We start from the raw sequence: 22,648 nt of genomic DNA, 5'->3' as shown, positions 1-22,648 counted from the left end.
TCCCGTAGGAAGGTGGTCACTGGACGGAACTCCCTCCGTTTCCGAAGTGTCGACGCAGCCAGGTCCTGGTAAAGCTGCGGGCGGTGGTCTCTAAACTGCAGAGAGGGGATGGTTCTAGCTTTTCGCAGGATACGTTCCTTCAGCTGAAAGTCATGGACACAGACGAGGATATCCGGAGGTGGTCCCCCCCTCGTCTGGGCAGCCCCACTCTATGCACTCTGTCCATCCTTATTTCCGGCACATCGTCATCGACCAGAATCTGCACAAACAGGGCCTGAACGTACCCACGCAGGTCCCCCGCTTCTCCGTCCCACGGCACCGCCTTGATGCGAATGTTATTCCTACGGGAGCGGTTCTCCAAATCCTCCGCGTGGGTTTGTAGATCCAAATTCTGTTCCGTGAGACGGATGATGTCTTGCTGTAGTTGGTGCACATAATTCGCCACACTCAAATCGTGGTCTTCCAGTGTCGCCACCCGTTCGCCAAGCCCATCCACATCTCTCCTCACCTTCCGCAGGTCCGACGCTAATTGCGAGCGGAGTTCAGAGATATCCTCTTTAATGGAGGCAAAGAGCTCAGTCATAAAGGCTTTAGTGGCAGGCGCCTCATCGTCCGATTGCTTCGATGAGCTACTAGCTACTGGCGAGGCCGGCTGCTGTGAAGACTTGGGGGCACCATCCTTCCCCGGCCTCCCCTTATGCAGCGTGGTGGTCATCGTGATGCTCCGGCCGCAGTACGTGGTTAGGTGACCCTTCCGCCACAGAAACACAGGTGGGAGCCGCAAGCGGGGTGCCGTGTCTGTAGGTAGTGAGGCTCTCCTTCCCAGTTAGTCCATTCAGGGGTACGGCCTCCCCATCCCCAGTCAGGACACTCTCAAGGTAGTGCAGCAGGCGTCCAGCGCGATCCCCGATCCAGGGAGTACAGGGGGGGGGGGGAGAAGCCACCCCAGGCCCCGGCGCTCAGGCCAGCAGGAGGGTGCAACTGCAGCGTAGGGTTCCCCCAGCCCTTCAGACCAAGCCACAAGAACAAGCAGGGCCGGGGCAGCCAGGCCCCGCCAGATAAGGCCCAGTTAAGATGGCGTCGCGGGCTCCCCCGCCAAATTCTGCGCACTGAGGGACAAGCAGCAGTGTGTCTCTCGGATTGCCCTCGGGTCGGCACAGGGACCCCACAGCCCGAGTCCCATTAAGCTCCAGTGCCCGGTCCCAGAGGTGTAGGTAAATCGACAGGGCTCTGCTGCCGCCCCAGGTAGAGTCCAAAGCAGGGCCCGCCTCTGTCCCGCCACTAGGCCCGCTCCTGCACAGTCGGCTCCCCGCGTTCCAGCCCGCAGCAACCGCTGCGATCCCCCCAGCCGCTCCGACTCACCCCAGCACTCGGGGACGGGTGCAGCTCCTCCCGATCGTCCCAGCACCTCCGATCCCCCTCTCAGCTGGATGCCTCCGGCGGGTCTCGGCCCGTCTCCCCTCGATCCTCCACCGCACTGCCAGACCGGCACTGTCGATTCCCCTCCCCGGTGTGCACCTGCCACCAGAGCCTCCACAGGCAGGTGGTGTCTTCTGCTTCTCGGCAGGTCCGCGAGGGCCGGAGCTAGGTTGCCAGTGCGGATTGCGTCCTCGCCGCGTTAGGCGCCGCCTCGTCCGGGGCCGGCCCCTTGGTCACGAGAGGCCGGTGCTTCACAGGCCACAACTCGTCTCTGCTCCGGTTGGCGCTGCAGGCTCCACTCCGCTTCGCCAACAGCACCGGACTGCTCCCCCAGTCGTCGGCGACCTCCGCCGTCCGTTTTGCGCCGGTCAGGACGCCCTGGACCCTGCTATACAGTGCTATGTGGAGTCGGCATCGGAGAGGCTCTCAGAAGCGTCCTACTCCGACGCCATCTTCATGTATGTGAATTTTAATTATGATTTTTGTTTGACTGCACAAGGCTGGAGAGACAGCTAAATCTCCCTTGGAGCCAGACCTAAACATGGTGTCTTTTTTCTCTTTCTTTGTAGAGACGGAAAGTGAAAGCCAAAGACTGATTGGGTGAGAATTTTGTCTCCTTATTGTCTGGCTATAGAATAGTGACATAGATTTTACATAGAAAAGTGCAATAGTCTTGAATTGCACTACTTAACTTAACAACATCTATGTGCAGCAAACAAAAGCAAACGCCGCAAGGAAAATTAGCAGGATTAGTCATGTTTTATTGCATGCGTAAGCAAAGGTATGAACAGAATCCACCGACGATGGCTACAGCGAATCCTGCCAGTCTGCCGCAGGTGACTTTGACCCCTTCCCCTGTAATGGAGCTGGCTCGTACCTAGCTGCTCCGTACAAGGTCGGCCTACTGGAATATTGGAGGATTTTTGCTCACAGCTCCTGCTGGGACATTGCGCCTTGCGGCAGTGACTTTTATTTTTCCACTTCTCCCGCATGCTTAAAGAACGCCAGAAAACAGGCTGAATCGCGGGTACGCGATAGTCCTAAGAGCCTGGTCGGCTGTTCAGGAAGCCTCTACGGGTTCACCGGTGGACCCTCTGCGGGGTGAGACCCTGCTGGGGTGCACAGCTGTTTGGCCTGTGGCCGGCCTGTCTGGTGAATATAAAGGCCTGGATTTGGATACAGTATCTGGAACAAGGTTTGCGGTGGTACGGGGAGCAGCGGGGGAGTAAAACTTAATTTTTTCTTTTTTTGCATTTTCTTCCTCCTCTTGGCTATTTTGCTTCTCCCCTTTGACCAACTGAACCTTCTTACTGCAAAATAAAACCATTAGAGACTGATATAACTTGTGCCTAAGGATAGAAGGGCATACGAATAACTGAATAACGAAAAAAAAAAATCATTTGAATAAGGGATAGATTGAACCACCCTAGAACAGTGCTGCAGAATGGTCTTGCACTGATTGGTGTTGGTCTTTTTAAGGGACGGTCAGGATTGGGCAAGTTTCCTGAGAAGTTGTTTGTGCTCTGTACAGATTTTCTGCCATGATGTAGAAGCATTTAAAACTCACTAATGTACTAGCCCATGTTGATACAAGTGGGGGGCTTAAATCAAAGACTCGTTCAGCCCAATCGAAGACAGCTTAAGCAGTGATAAGAGCGGAACGCTTACAGAAAGCTCATCAAGGCTCGGCTACTCAAATCAAGCCCACTAAGTTCAGAGGACGATCTGGTAAATCTTGGAAAGGGCATTAGTGAGCATTAGGCCCTGGGAACTTCAGAAACATTTCCTCTTGAAAAGACAAATGAAGATCTTGTAATTGAGGAAATAGCTCTGGCTCTGGCTCAATCAGGCTTGGCTGTCGTGGGGGCATCAGGTAGGGCAATTCAGGGAGATAGCCAAGCAGCAGGAAACCCAGTGAATGAATTCAGAAAAGTGCCAAAATAAAGAGGCTGCAGGGAAAGATTCCACTCAGACATCCCAAATTAAAACAAGGGAATATCCATTATTTCTGAAACCCAATACACTTCAACCACCTATGCAGCCTACGCAGCCTCTATTTGCGTAACGAGAGCCCCCGGGGAAAACGCAAGCAGATGGGCCACTGGGCATTCAAACATTTTTTTCTCTTATGACTCTACCTCCTAGACCCCTGGGTCACTCAAAGGGAGAGTCGAGGCATGCGAGAGATGGACAGCCGTTAGCATTCTGGGTAGACACTATGACCGGAGCAGTAAGCCAAGACCGGGCACAACCGGCTTCAGAGGAGTCCGCTGGAATCCCACATTCAGATGCCAGAGCCAGTTTTCAATGTGACATTAAATCTATGCTGAACCTCATCTTGGATGAGACATGTGAGATGAAAGCAACACAAGCAAATGAGATTGCGGCATTACATCTTCGCCTGTCTAGAATTGGAGAAGCAGTTGCTAGCTACCCGGTAAGACTACAAGAGGTCAGAATATCGTGTCTTGAGGATCAGATGACTGAGATGCAACATCAGGCAACTTCGGATAAGAAACAAAACCATTTTTTGGAAAGTAAGCTTGAAGAATTAGAAAATCATTCCTGATGTTCCAATTTGCGATTGGTCGAGGTACCGGAAGATTGTGAGGGGTCTCAAATGCTCCATTGGGTTGAGTCTTTCATCAAAGAGAATGTGCTGCCCAGTGTGGAGAGGAGAGGAGCGGGAGGGGGAGGAAGAATGGGGAAATTAGAAAGCATGTTTTTTTTTGTTTTTAATATTATGGGAGGTGTCGGTTCACTGAGGGTGCAATTCCATGGCACCCAGCGTGGGGGAGTAGTCAATTGGAGAGGTCAGGGGGTATGGTGGGCTATTCCCCATCTGCTGAGGTCTACAGGGGAGGGTAAGGTGAAGGGGTGGGGTGGGGTGGGCTAGCAAGGGGGACAATGAACAGGATAAATGTGAAGTTCACAGGATTTGTTCCCAGGCAAGAAGGAAATCGCAGAGACCCATTTGGAGGGACAATGATGTGAACCATAGGCTTAGAATAGCAGTGAAATATGTAGGAAGAGATAAGGCTGAGGGAGGCCAATCAGGGTGGAGTAAAGGATGTAGAATATAAAAATACTTACATGCAATGTTAATGGGTGTTTGAACCAGCGTAAAACTTCTGCATTCCTGAATTGGTTAACCTCCCTCTCCCCCGAAGTTATATTCTTACAAGAAACTCACTTCGGGTCCAATACCCCTAAGATATCTCTTCCCACGAAATATGCACAGGCGTATTTTTCATCCGCTAATTTAGCGGTTAGGGGGGTAGGGATTTTACTATCTAGCACACTGGATTGGTAGGTTAAGGAAGTCCAGCGAGATGGAAAAGGTAGATGGCTCTTGGTAAAAGAAAAGCTTGAGGAAACAGTGCTGAATCTGGTGAATTCATACGGTCCCATAGACGACGATACCACAGCACTTGACCAAATTTATCAATTAGCACTAGAGATGGAAGGTATACTAATTCTGGGTGATGATTTTAACTTTATTCAGAATTTGCCATTAGATACATCAAATAAGGCAAAACGACAGCTAAAGCATAAAACCACTAAATTATGAAATAGCTTGTCAGAAATGTTTTCCTTAATAGACCCCTGGTGACTTGGGCATCCTGGCTTTTTGCAGTTTACCTGCTATTTGGCAAGATATAGATCAGCTTCTCGACTGGATTTTCTTTAGTGGACAAGTTGTTTGCCAGCGGTACAGCAGAAATAATGGCCAATTCATTTTCTAATCACTCACTAGTTTTGTTTACATTAAATTTGGGTATTACTCCAAAAAAAGGCCAATATGGCAGTTTGACATATCTCTTCAACAAGATACCACTTGGGTGGCAGGAACTAGGGAGTTTATCAAGCAATTCTTTCAGCTTAATGAAATACTTCCCCAATGTTTTTGGTTTGGGAGGCATTTAAAGATACTTTTAGAGGCCAGATGATATCTTATAAGACAAGAACTAGGAATGTACGTACATCTAAGATTCTGGAACTACAAACTGCCATTGAGAAGGCGAGACAAAATGTAACCCTAACAAATATTCAGAGCTTATTATAAGATCACAACAGCAAGAACTAGCTAAAGCCAAGGAGCAGCTGAAGGATTTTTTTTGTTAGAGGAGATTGCAGGAAGTTTGGCCTACCAACAAAAGCTTTATGAGGAAAGCCAGCAGATTGGTAGATTTTTGGAATGGTCCACTAAAAATCAGAAAGCAGCTCAATTAATCAGTCAAATTAAAAACCCAACTACTGGTCTACTAGAAGATGATAAGCAGGCAATTACTGAGGTGTTTCTCTCACATTTTGATAGAATATATGCAGAAACACAGGAGGTGGATGAGGCAGAATTGACAGCGTATTTTGAAACATTGGAGCTACCACAGTTATCCCAGTAGCTTACTGAACGTTGAGTAGCCCAATAGGAATCTCGATTTGTTTTTAAAAATATGCCTACTGCTAAAGCTAGTGGAGCGGATGGGTTCCCAGCGGAAATGTACAAGGTATTTCAAGAAGAATTGCTTTCCTTTTAAGTAAAACTTTTCAATCAAGTTAAGTACAGGGTGGACATCCACAAAAGCTTTAAAGAATCAGCTCCTGTAATTTTTCTTAAAAAGGATAAAGATCCCAGTGACCCTAACTCCTATTGTCCCATTCGTTTGTTAAACACAGAGTATAAAATGTTTACGAAAATCTGAGCAAGAAAGGTCGCTCCATGCGCACAACAGGTGGTTCATACTGACCAAAATGGTTTTATTCCAGGAAGGGTAATGGCATCTAACATGAATTTCCTAATGCAAGCTATTGATTATTTTTCCACTAATAAGATTAATGCTGTGATTATGATGATGGATGCCGAGAAGGTTTTCGATTTAGTAGTTGGAGTGCTTTGTTTTTTATTTTGGGGAATTAATACAAATGCTAAAAGACCTATATAGTCATGCGGAAGCCAAAATTATTATTAACGGTTCAGAAGCCGGCAAGTTAAATATTAAATAAGGCACAAGGCAAGGCTGTCCGTTATCTCCCTTTTCATTTTCTTTATTGATTGAACCCCTAGCTGTGAAAATGCTAAATAGTTTAATGATTCTGCCCACCGTAGATGGGATGGCAAGAATTAAGCTATACGCGGATGACATTATTTTATATCTTATAGCTGAGGGGTCTAATGTACAGAATGCACTTGATGAAATCCAAAAATTTACACAGATTGGGGGATATAAAGTGAATTAAGCGAAAACCAAAATTCTTACATTTAATTTGGGGATATTCCCACCTCCATCCAGTTAAGGCCACCGCACCCAGATAGATATCTGGGGATATCGGTTACAAGCGATTTTGGGGATTTATTTTCTTTGAATTATAATAGTATGCTCATAAAAGTAAAAAGCTATTAGATAAATGGTCTCTACTTCATTTATCATTAATAGGATGGATTTCAATGGTTAGAATGTCATTGCTCCTGTTGTTTTTGTTTCTTTTTTATGAATCTCCCCTTGAAAATTCTGAGCCCTTATTTTAAAGAGCTAGATCAAATGATTCGGAAATTTGTGTGGAATAATAAATATCCCCGGATTAAGTTAACAGCACTACAATTGGATTTAGCGTCTTGAGGGTTAGCACTTCCACATTTCTTAACTTACTACCAGGCCTCCTTGACTAATTTACTTTAACAATTAGGCGAGGAAAATTCAGTTTTTGATAATTTCTTGTTAATAAAAATGCTGAAGGAAAGTTTTATTAAACTTCCTATTTTTGTACGATTAGCAAAACTTCCTAAGAAGACCAGATATAAGGTGGTACTGGCACTAGCAGAAATAACCCAGCTTTTTTTTTTTAAATCACAAGATATTCCCGCATTTCATGCTTATACCCCCATTCAAGACTGTGCAGTAGGAGGTCTTATTTTGCCCAGGTGAGTTTACCAAGCATGGCAAGAACTAGGCTACGATCAGCTCAGGGATTTTTATAACCACAAAACTCTAATCACTTGAGAAACAGTCCGATTACAATCCCATGTATTGACCACAGCCCTCCCTCTGAGTTTTCTTCAGCTAGTTAATATTCTTCAAAATAATTATATTATGATGGGTGAAGCAACACGTCAATGGCAAATGGCAAATAAAATGGTGGGGGTAAGATGCTGGTATCGCTTATTACATCAAAAGGCTCATACCGAAAAGATTTTGACAAAAGAACTCCAGAAAGTTTATGTGGAGAGGGTCTAAATTTAATACGAAAGAATGGCAACAGCTTAGTGAGCTAGCAAATAGAGAACTCAGAGGAGCAAATTTCAGATTTTTTTTTTTTATCTAGGTGATTGGCATATTACACCCCTCTGAGATAGCACAAGATGTATACAACAAACTCAAACCAATGTTTTAGATGTAATAAACATGGAGATGGAGGATGGGTGCACATATTTTATGAATGTAACAAATTACAGCAATTCTGGGAGAACGGATAAGCTACCTAGCCAAGATCCTTGCCTTAACAAAATGCGCATGGCACTTAGATTCGAGGAGGCCTATGCTAAACGGGTAGGAGCTACTGTAAGATTTAGAGCTATCTGGCAGAATTTCTCTACCTATTGTGTCACGGAGGAAAGGAGATTTTATGGGGCTGGTGTTCTTTCTGAGCTAATTTTTGTATTTCATCTTATCCGCCGATGCTGGCTATCATATCTGCACCTTCAATGACTCCTGATATCGGTTAGTGAGATTTGATGGATGTATCGTTCTGATATCGGTTAAATTTAGCACTTTATTGAAAAATAGCGCTGCTATCAGCACAACGCACTTTGAATAAGCTTTTAAACTTCTTTATTTGGTAGGATATCAGCACATTGCACACTGTACTTTCTATAGGTTCTAATCTAAATGCCTAGCTGGGATACACAATTTATAGCTATTAAATATCTTCTTTTGCTACTAGTCGTATATGTATTGCAAAATAAATTACACACTAATTTGATGTAGCTATTGTAGAGCGTAGCCACAGGATTATACAGGAATAATCATAAATGGATGGAGAACTACTGGGAAGTAAGCATAAGCACGGATCATTGGTTAATATAGGCTACTGAGAAATAGGGTATTTATTTATTTTCCTCAGAATCTAGGAATGTTATCTATTGGATAAATGCTATTAGTGTCTCTTGTTATTTACTCTGTAATAACATGTATTCTGTTTGATTGCTTTTGTTTGTTTGTTTTTCCTGTTCTAATACAAAACAATTAAAAAAAAGACGATGGGTCTAATTTACAAAGTTTATGCTGTGGCTAAGACGTGAAGTACTCAATACATATGATGAGCAATGCACGGGACATATTTTGCTGTATTGCTAATCATAACTAGCTAATTTCAGTATTGTTTAAGGTAGGTCACATTCACTGTTGTTTATTATTAGGAATGTCTGAGATTTTTCTATATGAACAATACATGTTTTATGAGCAAAAGAGACCTCAGTAAAGGTTTTCCAGTATACTGTATTTACCTCCTCTGTTTTCTTATTCCACTTTTTCAAGTACTTTACGCGATTGCACAGTGTTCATATATCCTCCTTTTTATTGAAATAGCTGGTCTGCCATAAGCCCGAAGGATAAGAGTTCTGTTGGTAGTACTTCTATTATAATACTTATAATTATATGTCTGGCTTTCCATCACTTTATTTCTTATCAGTTTGAAAGGTGCAGAATAATAGCTACTGATCCACCGCCTCAGTCACTAAACATTGAACCTAATGAACACAATGTTGGTGAACAGCCAACGTCCAATGTTGACCCGAAAAATTCTAATCACCCTGCTTCAATTGAAGATGAAAAAGAGACAAATGTATTCTATTCATTCTCATACGAGACAGGAGTAGAGGTTGAGTCAGAATCTAGATCACTTGACGACGAAGATGAAAAATTTAGTGATGAATCTGAAGATGAAAATGACGAATCTTTGCTCTTTTCTAACACTTCGGATGAAGGAAGCCTCGAGGAGGGTTTACAGCTTAACACAATCCGATCTAAGGCTAAAACAGTATCCGGGCTGAGTCATCGAGCGCCGGTTGAGCATCCTGCTACCTCTCGAACCAATATGCAATCCACACAAGCTGCTCAAGGGTCAGAAGCAGACGCTGACATGGTCAATAGCCAAGAGATCCCCTTAAATGCTGTTGAAACTATATTACAGGCTATTGCTGCTCATAGGGAACAGACAGCTATTGACAGCAAACGATCCCGGGCAGCTATACGCAAATTTCAAGGGATGGTTAAAAAACTGACAAAGACATGTAATCAAATTGGGGAAAGAGTCAACGAAATAGAAGCAAGGGTACTCTCTGCAGAAAACGAGGTAACAGCAAATTCAGGGAAAATCAAGTTGCAAGACGCTGAATTAGTGGACATTAAATGGAAGCTGGAGGATTTTGAGAATCGGCAGCGCAAGAACAATCTACGCATATTGGGGGTCCCCGAAAAGATGGAGGGTGCAAATATACGTACTTTTGTTTTGGAACTACTTAGCAAGGCGATGCCGGAACTAACGACCTGGGACTGGGACGTTGAAGTTCAGTAGCAGAAAAGGCAAGACCTGATCACAAATTAACCTTTAATGAAATTACCTTTTTTCTAGACCTGATTTTTGTCATGCTACTGTTGAGAGACGTTGGCGCCTAAAGTCATTAATCAAACCCTTTCAAGAGAAAGGGGCCCAAGCATTTTTTAATAATCCGGCAAAGCTCAAGGTTGTGTGGGGTAGCCAAACTACATTTTTTGTTTCTGAGATCAAAGCCAAAAACTACCTAGAGGATCTGCATTAATAATTTTGAATAGAATATTAATTGAAAACTAGATTTGTAATTTTTGCTTGAGTGTACTGTTATAGCTAAGAATAATTTTTATACCTACCTATGATTTTTTCATGCTTTTTCTAAATATGTTTAGGTATGCTGAAAAACGTTTAGTAGCATGCTTTCTTTTTTCCTTCTCTGGAATATTTAATGTCTCTTAATTTCTCTCACTACATCAATACACCATGAAACTATTCATTTTTCTTCTCATTTAGTGGAAGTGGTAGCTCAGGTGTTACACTGCATCCATCATTATTCACACTCTGGAAGAGTCTGATGGATACACCTTGGGGGGGGGGGGGGAGGGAGCAGGTGGGGTGGGAGGGGTTGCTAGAGGGGTTGGGGGGGTTGGTGGGGCACTCAAATAAAAAATAGAAATGAACCAGATTCGACGACAAAAAAATGCTTCAACTTCTTTTTTTTCAAACATATTAAAAAATCTATGAATTGTATAATAACTGATTATAATAATAAGACACCAAAAGAATCTCATGGTCAATCTTTTGTGATAAACAATGGGTAAATTGGTTATACAAACCTGGAATGTAGGGGGACTATTGAACAATGAGAAACAACGTCGGTTCGCTGAATTAATTGGCCTGAATCCAGTAGATACACTGTGTCTCCATGAGACACATGTGCCATGGGCTAGGAGATCATTATTGAAAATAAGAGGTTATAATTTGTTATCTGCATCAACGCAGTCATCAAATATAAGAGGAGTCGCAATCCTAGCCAAATCACACTTAGGTGGGCCGATACGCCACCTCTCTGATTCTCATGGAAGATGGGCAATTGTAAAACTTGCCATAGGCATAACTATCTGTACCATTTACGGCTCTAACCAAGATGATCCTACAATTTTCACATTTCTTGAATTAGAACTCGCCACTTGGCAGGGCCCTCTAATTATGTGTGGGGATTTCAATATCTCTCTTAATCCTATGCTCAATAATAATAGTCTTATACAACAGACCTATACCGGCCGGAAACCTAAAGTATATAAAGCAATTAGGAGACTTGTGAATCGTTTGGGGCTAATTGATATATGGGAGGAAAAAAATCAGAACATCCAGAATGCTGGATACACATATTTTTCGCATCCACATCAAAAACACGTTTGTATAGATTATGTATTCACAACTAGGGATGTAGCCACGCAATCCTCTATCAGTAAATACCCCAAAATTATATCAGATCATAACGCCCTGGTCTTCATAATGAAAATAGAAACGTCAACTAACAAATCTAGACAATGGACATTTGATCGCAAATTGCTCTCTAGCAATGACTATATTAATTATATTAGTAATTGGACAGAGGAATTTTTTAATATTAATCGTTTTACCGCCACAAGGAATGTGGTATGGGACTGCTATAAATCAGCACTTAGGGGGAAACCATAAGCTTTCAAGCCAAGGCTAAAAAACAAAATACCATGAACTATAGCTTGAAACTCGCGGCCTTATCAAAGGCGGAAGAAAATCACACTTTGATCATCTCACAAAGATTAGATGCAAAACAATCAATGTATCACTTATCATTGTTAAAAGCGGAGCTGAATGCAAGCCTTAGTGAAAAAGCGGCCCAAACTTATAAAGCATATAGGAAAGATGTTTATGAGAGTGGGGAGAGAGTTGGTAGGCAACTGGCTCTACGCACTAGACAAAAGAATGTATCTAGTTGTATCAGTCAGATAACTGACAGTGGTCGAACCTACACTAACACTCCTGATATCATTCATCAATTTCAACAATATTATCAGAAACTCTACACTGAAGAAACTAAATCTACTGATAATGAAATATTCTGTTTTCTTAATAATCTCCTTCATAATCATGAGGCAGCAAAAATCCTAGATGATATTACTATGGATGATTTAGAAGGTGAAATCACCTTACACGAAGTGAAAAATGCTCTGTTGTCACTCCCATCGTGCAAAGCAGCTGGACCTGATAAAATACCAATAGGCCTGTATAAGATACTTAGTCGTCAACTATCTCCTCTGCTTCTTGGTCTCTTTGTGGGAATACAATGGAATGGTGTATCTCCACACTCTTGGAAAGAAACAAATATAATTGTCTTCCCTAAGAAAGGAAAACCCCCTGAGCAACTAACTTCATATCGCCCTATTTCTTTGATAAATTCGGACTCCAAATTATATGCCAAAGTGATGGCCACGAGACTCAGCAGGGTTATTGAACAACTTGTCTCCCCTTGGCAGCATGGCTTCCTTCCTGGTAAAGGCACTACCGCTCATACATGTAGGGCGATTGCCCTCTTTGATGCCATGTCTGTCACGGGGAGTCGGATGTCAATGATCTTGCTGGATGCCGAAAAGGCTTTTGATCGTGGAGCTTCCTTCGGGCAGTTATGTTACACAATAATTTCGGCCCCAAATTTATTAAAGCCATTAAATCTATGTATATATCACCCAGAGCAAAACTTCAGATGTTAGGAACTGAATCTAGTTATATTAACATCACCAGGGGAACCAGACAAGGGTGCCCATGCTCACCCCTGTTATTTGCATTGTATATAAATCCATTAATTTTAAAAATTCTTGAGAGCCAATCCATTAATCCGATTATTTGTGATCAATAGTCGACAAAAGTTCTAGCATATGCCGATTATATTGCGGTTATTACATCCGACCCGATTGAGGCTATGGAGGAAATCGTGTCCCTCACCTCTGAATATGATATCCATTCAGGGTATTCCCTGAACCGGGGGAAGACAATTGTACTTTGTACTGATAACATTAACTATATCGATCAGAGAAGAGCTGATAGAGCTACCTATTTAGGAATTACTATCAGCCCTGATGGTAAATTAATAAATGTTCTTAATTATAACCCTCTTATTGAAAAAATAAAAAAAGATCTGGATCGGGTTAATGGTTTACACTTATCAATCATTGGAAGAGGTAATTTTCTTAAAATGAATGTGCTGCCTATATGTCTATATTTGTTCCGTGCAATTCCCTTTGCAGTAGCTTCTAAAACCCTAAAAATACTCAACTCTCTTATGAGTAAATTTTTATGGCAACAAGGAAAGATCAGGAGATCCCACAAGTTATTATCATTACCTAGAGATAGAGGTGGGCTTGCCATTCCCAATACTAGCCTACATCATTGGGCAGCACTCCTTAAACAAATGTCACCCCTGCTTAATTTTAGTCCTGAGATAGCTATCGTAGACGTCAGTGTTTTACCATCAATTTATGAGCTAGTTCTCGGAAGAGATGTAAATGGGCTGTTTTTACAACAAACAGAAGCAAAAGATATTAGAAAGATATGTACATTTGAAATTGTAAGCAGTGCTTGGAAGGTCTGGGCTAAGATTGCTAAACATATGAAAATCACGAAATTTAATAGATACACCTCAATATGGCAACCGAAAACCACTCATGGCCTCTTCCATGACGTTATAGCTAGGAAATGGCAAAGACTTGGAATCTGTAGAATAAAGGATTTTCTGTTAAATAATTTTGAAACTAAGTTTATAGATTTAAAGAATAAATATCAATTATCTAATGGTGATTATATTAAATATGTGCAAATCTATGCTAATCTCATAGCAAAAGGATCGGCCATAAGTCTAACAAGAGTGGATATTATAGAAGCTGTTAATAGACCAAATATAAAAATAGGATTACTGTATGATATTTTATTAACTAACATCCAAGATGATTTGGAGAAAACCGAAGCAAACTGGGCTACAAAAATTAATAATCCTAATGTTGATATTTATAAAGTGTTGGAACTAAGTGATTCACTGTTTATGGCTAGTAATCTTAAAGCTCAGACGTATAAAACTGTATTCAACCTTAATTATACTCCTGCCAAACTTTTCAACTGGGGTAAAAGGGAAAATGAGTTGTGTCCTAGATGTTCGCAGGGCCCAGCGACACGAATACATATGTTTAGCAATTGTCCAAAGCTCGATCTCATTAAAAAAGCGATTAGTGGTTATTGGCAGGTGATATTTGGGCGTAAACTCCCTGAATCCCAAACACTGTTTATGTTTGGCTATGACTCCTCGTTAGAACTCCCAAAACATGAGGAAAGATTGCTATTTATTGGAACGGCTGTTCTTAGAATCATTTTGTCAGCCCGCAGGAAAGAACTTGAACCCCCTAGCTTCCAGATGTGGTTAGCCCGATTCTTAGCAGATTTTAGCTATGAGACGGCTATTTATGCTACTAGGGGAACTAGAGCAAAGAAACGTGGAGATTCAATATGGCACCCAATAACAAATTGGAAAACTGGTGTCGTAACTATGAGTTAATTTAAAAAACTTTTTTTTTCCGCAGCATTTTTGTTATATATGCTTTTTTTACAACTGTATGTCACTTCTTTCAATTGTTTTACTGATTCAGTATTGATGTATTATCTGTATTTGTATTATTTGCAATAAGCTGATTGTAATCTGTCTTTTTCTCTTTATACTGTCTGTTCAGATCTGGTTCAATAATAAAAAGAAAAAAAAAAAAGAAAGGTGCAGAATATTTATATTTGACACCCTTCCGCCCCACACCTTTTCTGCAGAGGAATCTTGTCCTTGGCAAGTTAAAAGAATTATCGAGCCCAGGCTACTATAAAATGCCACTATTCTTCCTTTCTTCATAACCATCAATGTTCGATTTTACTGAGACTTTTTGTTTAGATCACAAATATGCACTTGTTCTCCATTTTACTGTAGGGTTAGATTCAGAATTATCCCGGAAGTTGTGTTTTGCAACAGCACCAGTAAAAATCAAGAAAGTTGTGTTTTGCAACAGCATGAGTAAAAATCCAAGAAGTGAAACAAAGAAATTTAAATCAGTCGCCTGTACTGAACTATGGTTACACCAAAGCATGAGTGTATGTGAAGAACAGAGAAGCTGCACAAGAGAGGGAGTGAGCACTCATACCATGTGTGCCAATGGTTTCAATTCTGGTAGAGCAGTCTACGTAAATACTAATATCAAAACGTAAACACTAATACTACTATACTGCAATGATAAGAGGAAAAATAATCATGATTAAAGTCATCATCAACGGTTTTGGTATTAATAATATATTTCTATTATTATCATTGATTATAATGATGAAGATAAAAATAAGAGTGTATTGTTATAGATGCTGGAACGCTATCCAGGGAGATTCACAGAAAGTCAAATCTGAATGAAAGGATGTGAATAAGGCGTCACTCTCATGCTTAAGTGTTGTAACAGCCCACTGGAATAAAGGCACAATATTGCTGCCAAATCTCAGTAAGTAGAAAACGGACATGCACCTTATTTATGGGAAAAAATCCCACCAATAATTTAGGGCCTAATTAGGCCTGCCAAACTCAAGGTAGAGAGTGCAGTGGCGGCCGGGACCGATGCACCAGTGGTCTGAACGCCGTATTACAACTATGGTGGTCGGACCGCCATAGAACACCTGTAACCGTCAGGGATACGCGATCCTTGGCGGTGGTGCAGCAGTCTGAGAGCCGCAAGAATATTAGGGGTCTCCTCACTGAGATAGATTTCATGACAGTGAGCCTGCCATGAAACCTGTTGGCGGTGAGGAAACTAAGGGGGCCCTACATGGCCCCCTGTTCCCTCATGGCATGCAGGAGGCACATGGTGTGTCCCCTGTCTGCATGCACCCCTATTCAAGCACGGCATGGGACCCCTATTCAAGGACGGCATGGACTGCACAGTCCATGCCATGCAGGAACGGGCTTTGGATTTCCTATTGCAATGCCTTCCTAATAGGCATTTTAGAATGCAAAAGGGCCTCCCTCCAGACAATGAGAAAAGTCATAATCTGGCAGGTGGCCGGCAGTGAGGTTTGGCAGTGTGGAAACGGGGCGGTGGCATGCCACCACACTCCCACAGTATCAAACTCATAATCAGGTCCTTCGTATATTGGGTTCATACAAACCAGGATCAGTGATGAAATTCCAAAAAGCAACAATGTAACTGGTTCGCAACAGTACTTAGTAAATTGTACTGGCAGTCCCTCGATAGAAGCAATGAAAAAGTGCAGTCACAAAATCTGAAATATAGGACGTACAAAGGTTCAAACAATCTGGTGTTCTGGTCGAAGTGCAGAGTATTATGTTAGCATGAACTGATTTTGGAATTAATTTCATTCTTTACATTTTTTATGCAAAATCTTACCTGGTTGAGAATCACTAACTCAAACACTTAGAGAGCTAGTACTACACAAAATGTCAGAGGTGATGCTGTGAGCCCTGCATTAGTTAAATCAAGAGCCGAGAGAAGCATTTCAGTCTGTCCTCGACAAGAAAATACCAGATATTCAAACCAATAGCCAAATGCTGTACAGCACTTGTGCTTCTCCCTCTGGGGCCTCACAGACCTCTGAAGAACACCTAAATCAGTGAAATTTGGTTAAGAGCCTAATTACGAATCAGGCGGACCAAGGGCTGCCAGACTCGTGGAAGTGCGGTGGTGGTTGTCCAGCGAATGCTGCACCAGTGGTTCAACTGACCCATTATGACTTGGGCGATCTGATCGCCATGGGACCACCGTCGCCGCCATGCACCGTTCCCTGGAGGTGGAGCGGCATTCCCTGGAGATGGAGCGTCGGACCTGAGGCTGAAATATGTTTGGCAATTGCCATGATTGCAATGGTTTTTTTCAAAGCCACTGCCACTTTTAAGTTTTAATCTGGCAGGCAGGCAGGCAGCAAAAGAGTGCCGCCTGCCCCCACACCGCAAAAAGTCGTAATCAGGCCCTAAGTGTAAAAGTATACTGAGGGTGTCCTTGTACTGGGAGTGCTAAGCCAAACAGCAGACCACATGAGTAATATGGGCCTCTATTGTCATTGAAGGAATTTGGTGACATCATAAACAAGGAGGTCAAAGGCAGAGTGGTTTATAAAGGTCGTGGACCAGGGTCAGTGGACTCGATAATTCTCGCCTCGGTGCCTACTCTAACCAGGGATCACACTCGGCAACTCTGGGCATTAGCTTGCCTCATCTCTACAACGGCCCCCCACATTCGCCGGGGATGCCTGGTTTCACCTTGGAGATACCCAGTAGGGACCATCTCACAGGGATAGCCAGGACGGGTTCCCCAGCGGTCTACAGCGCCACGACGCCTCAGGGCAGCAGTGCGCTTTACAAGAACAAATACATTACATTACATCCCAACCCAGAAAAGGCAGTATAAGATCACATTACACATCACTTATTCTGTATTATCTATATTAAATTATATTAATTGATTTTAGCACTCTTTGGAAAGATTTGGAGCATTTACATATTATCAGGGCCACTGGAATTATGCGTCAGGGGAGCACCAAATTATGCAACAGAGTTGTCTAAATTATGCAGCTGGAAAAGGCAAATATGCTGCAGCACCTTTTTCATAGTATTACTTCCCTATTTTGTAACTTTTACACATGGTGATACTGTTGGGGCAAGGATTTCACCTCATTAGTACTAGTATAAGAACCAAATACAGAAATTAGCAATTGAAAGAGGACTGATAAATCTTTGGGACTGGCCTTTCACTGAGCGCAAACACATGTTGTTGTGTTTTGTTACTTTTGATCCATTTGAACTAGAAACAAAATGTTTTTGTTAAAATATGCAGATTATGCAGCAGATGTTGGATTATGTAGCAAAGGCAGAAAATCCATAAATATGGAAAAAGAACCACGGCTGCAGAATCACGTAATTCCTGTGGACCTGAGTTTCATCCTCAGTTTCATTTGTATTATTCATTGATTGCCTGAGCCTGCAGAGATATATGTCATTGTTTTGAAAACTGTGTGTTTTTGTCGGGAAATAGATAATGTGCTAATATCGAAAAATGTGTTTCAAGCAACGATATGTATTATTATAAGTCAAATTTGAAATAAAAAGCAGCATTGTAAGGAAATTAAAAACATGTATATAAAAGGTCCTTTTCATTTGTAGTACTTTGACACTACTGAGTAGTGAAAATGGAAAAGTAAGGTGCACTGCGGGACAATGTATTTCACTTTTTGATGACCAGGTTCGGCATTTACAATGCTTAGTTTAACACAATATGGAAGGCTCATTGATAGATGCTTGTATCAAGGATCAACATGGAAGAGTGTGCGTATCAGGTGTGCTGAATAGTGCTCTCAGAGCAGCATTGTCATTGTGAAAGCGTTTTTTATCAGCACTGAAAGAAAGAAAAAATGCTGAGATAACCATCAATGTAATTATTTGTTTAGGGAAGCTACATCTATGGCAAATGAAGTCAGCACTGTGAATTGTGGAAAATAATTCACAGTAAAGCCCTCTTTTCTCTGAAATATGAGTGTTAAAAAGGTTTACACATATAATAAAAAGGTTTATCCATGCGATCGATAGATAGATAGATAGATAGATAGATAGATAGATAGATAGATAGATAGATAGATAGATAGATAGATAGATAGATAGATAGATAGATAGATAGATAGATCTAAACTGGTGCCAGAATATGTGTTGATTAACAATGGTCCACAGGCGTAATTACAGCCACCACCAAAAATCCAGCCAACTTGGCCTTCATTAATCGAGGACCTGCTGGCGCCTACCTTGTGCGTCTGCCTTCTTCAACCAGTGATGTGCTGAGGCTGCCGCTTCCGGTCTGACGGCTTGGAGCAGCGCCTGTTTCAAAGAGAGCAGAAAATAAATGTCAGCGTAGTCTGTGGCGCAGGGCGGCAGCCCAGGCTACCTTTCGCGTAATCGCTAAAAGATGGAATCGCGCAATAAACAGACCACGCAGTTATAGGCGTAAAAGGCCATTTATTAGACCAGAACTGCGCATAACAATAGAACAGTAAACAATAACAGAAACATCCCACTCATACATCCCCCCCAATCGTTTTCAATCATTCCTGTCAGTACTGAGCCCTAGCGGCTCCAAACACCCTCCACTTGCCGTCAATCACCCTTCCAGCCCCCAGCCATTGCCAACTTCAAACCCAGTTCGATCCGTCCTGACCAAGTCTCCCCCCCCAAGGGATGGGTATGCCCGCTCTTGACCCCCTATCCCTTCGGAACCTGCCTACCGCAGCTCTGGCCTAAACTGGCAACGCAACAAAGCCAACCCACAAGCCACCTCCAACTGCCGGGTGGGTGGGTGGTCTTTTCGAGCTCCCTCCCGATGGTGCCAGGTGCGGAAAAGAGGAAGATCCCTTCCTCCCCCGCGCTTAAGTACCCACCCCCTAACTCCTCCCCTTCCCCTGCCTGGACTATCCCCTGCGCGAAAGACCCCGGGGAAAGACTAGTCTGCGACTCTGCTTTCCCCGGGGCCCGGCATCGCGCAATAAACAGACCACGCAGTTATAGGCGTAAAAGGCCATTTATTAGACCAGAACTGCGCATAACAATAGAACAGTAAACAATAACAGAAACATCCCACTCATACATCCCCCCCAATCGTTTTCAATCATTCCTGTCAGTACTGAGCCCTAGCGGCTCCAAACACCCTCCACTTGCCGTCAATCACCCTTCCAGCCCCCAGCCATTGCCAACTTCAAACCCAGTTCGATCCGTCCTGACCAAGTCTCCCCCCCCAAGGGATGGGTATGCCCGCTCTTGACCCCCTATCCCTTCGGAACCTGCCACCCAGTGGACCCCCTGGAGGGCGGTACACTGCCCCACCCCCCCCGCCCCGGGGCCGTCCGTCTGTCAGGGCCAAGTCACTCCCTCCGACACCAGATAGATTCATTCCACAGCTTGCTCACCACATCCCTCAGCTCCATCATATACCAAGCATTCCCCAGCTGAGACAGATGCACACCGTCCTCCCTAAAGGCTAAAGGCTCCTCCAGGCGAATTCCAGGATGTGCGATGACTTTCACCCCCCTGTCAACACAGTAAAGTCTCATTGCCCGATTCAACTTTCTCCGGGCCTTCTCAATGGCCCCATGTTTCATGGCCCCTCTCCAACTTTTCGGGGGACCAGCTCCGTCCAGGCAATGCAGGCCCCCGACATCCTTGATTTAAGCACATCCAAGTCCCTCTGCATCAATTGCAACAGAGCCAGTCCGGACAATTGCACCAGGTCGTTCTCCCCCAGATGGATGATCAACAAATCCGGGCAGCCCCTCTGGGGCACCATCTTCGCGAGCCAGGGCAGTAGTGCCCCCCATCGCATTCCACTCTTTCCCCACCACTTCACCTCGTGCAATTGTCCTCTCAGTCCCAGGTTACGTCCGTAAACCTGTTGGTCGGCGTACTTGGACGCCCAGTGCACAAAGGAGTGCCCGACGATCCACGTCACTGTCTTACCACCCGGGCCACCCACGCAACCTACGAAGAAAAAAGAAGTTAGAAACGGGCAAAACAGAAATCACAAACCAACAACCTGCCTGGGACCCCCACTACTTCCTCACATACCGCTCGCAACAGCGAGACTTCCAACGACCAATGCTCCGAATCCGGTCCCAGGACCAACCCAGACGGGCCGCTGCAGTGGCAGCACCAATACGGAAGGAATGAGTACCAAACCCCGCCCCATTCATCCCCAATCGACCCAAAGCCTTCCTCAACACCGCCAACAGCTGGCCCGCCGTCAACCTCGCACCTGAAGCATGCTGGAAAATCTCGTCCCCCGCGGGCCCCCCGCCCCGCAGAAGGAGCGCCATTCTCGCACCGGGCAAACCGCCCCACCAGCCTCGTTCCACCACACCCACGTACCCCGGCCCAACTGATCAGTCTTCGAGCGGCCCAGCCAGATCCCCAAACGACCCGCATCCACCCGCACATCCTCGCACAAGCGCCCAGGCCCCCGCCTCGTGCCCAGCAACTCAGACACCCGGAAGGCCCCAAAAAACATCCACACCATGCACAAACGGAACAAGCCCACCTCAGCGCCGTCATAGCAACACTCAGGCAACACCCCCACCAGTCGTACCAACAGGTCAAACGTCACCGCCTCCCGCGGGCGCCCCCCCCCCAACACTCCTCTCCCGGCCCCACCCCCGCAACATGCGAGCCAGTACCACATCCTTGGTGGGGTCGAAACCCAGAAACAAAACACAGTAGAAGGAAATGCCAGCCAACTTTCCAGAAATCGTCGCCGCCGTCAGGCCCCTGTCCATGCAAGAGAGCACATAGCCCCGCACACCCCCCCGTACCTCCGACTCACCACTCACCACACCGTCCACCGTCCAACCCATAAAAGAACTAAATTCAGACCATGCCAAACGATATGTCCTCCTCGTGGACGGAGCCAGCGAACCCTCCACCAGACCAATCATCCTCACTCCCCCAAGGCCCAGATGCCGGCCGGCAGCTCGGTCTTGCAGGCGTCCGCTCCCGGCGCCAGATGTCGGAACCGCTGCCACTGCGAACGAGACAAAGCATCCGCAATGTCATTATTCGCCCCAGGGACATGCTTGGCTCGAAACACCACATTCAATTGCAGACACGTCAGCATGAACCTACGCAACAGCTTCAACACTCGCAGGTCCCTCGCCCTCTGGTTATTCACAAGGTCCACAACCGTCATGTTGTCTACATGGAAAAGCACTGACCTGTCCCGAAAGTCATCCCCCCACACCACCAGCGCCACCAACAAAGGGAAGAACTCGAGAAAAGCAATACTCCTGCCCTGCTTCAACCAGGAGGCCGGCCAGCTCTCCGCGCACCACCGCCCATCCCAAAACACACCAAACCCCGCCGACCCGGCCGCGTCGGAAAAAATTTGGCATTGCCACACCATCCTCTCCTCATCAAACTCCAAAGGCACTCCATGGAACTCCCGCAGAAAGGTCATCCAAGTCCTGAGATCCGACCGCACCCCCAACGTGAGTCTCACCCGGTGATGCGGAAGCACTGCCCCCGACATGGCCATGCCGAGCCGCCGACAGAACGTGCGCCCCGCCCGGACAACCCTGCACGCAAAGTTAAGGAAACCCAGCAGCCTCTGAACCGCCCGCAACGGGATCCTCCTCTCCCCCACTGCCCACTCCAGACAATCCAAAATCTCCCGCACCTTAGCCGCAGGCAGACGAGCCAACCACGCAACCGAGTCCAATTCAATCCCCAGAAAAGTGAGGCAACAGCTGGGACCAGCCGTCTTCTCAGGCGCCAGAGGCACCCCAAACTGCACCGCCAGAGACTGGAAACGCGACAGGGCCCTGCCACAATCCCCCGACCCCGCCCGTCCCAGGAAGAGGAAATCGTCCAGGTAGTGAGTGACCTCTCGACACCCGCTCACCCTCACCATGACCCACTGCAAAAAGGAGCTGAACAATTCGAACAGGGCACAGGAGATAGCACAACCCATGGGGAGGACCTTGTCGACATAGATGGCACCCTCGAACTGCATGCCCAAGAGCCCGAAATCCGCCGGGTGAATCGGCAAGAGCCGGAAAGCCGACTTGATGTCACACTTCGCCAGCTCCGCCC

The 22,648-nt window shown here is 44.8% G+C and overlaps 1 protein-coding gene across 1 annotated transcript in view; it reads right to left on the bottom strand.

Annotated features, from left to right (window-relative positions):
* LOC147728485 (uncharacterized) overlaps positions 1–22,648 on the bottom strand; it is a 310,726-nt gene that overhangs the window by 93,217 nt on the left and 194,861 nt on the right. The window contains exon 6 of the mRNA XM_086962261.1: positions 18,823–18,895. Within this exon, the coding sequence (XP_086818387.1) occupies positions 18,823–18,895 (73 nt within the window). The remainder of the gene's footprint in view (positions 1–18,822; positions 18,896–22,648) is intronic.

This window comes from Lissotriton vulgaris, chromosome 3_1 (assembly GCF_964263255.1).
Source record: "Lissotriton vulgaris chromosome 3_1, aLisVul1.2, whole genome shotgun sequence".
NCBI lineage: Eukaryota > Metazoa > Chordata > Amphibia > Caudata > Salamandridae > Lissotriton > Lissotriton vulgaris.
This window is presented reverse-complemented; position numbering and strand designations above follow the sequence as displayed.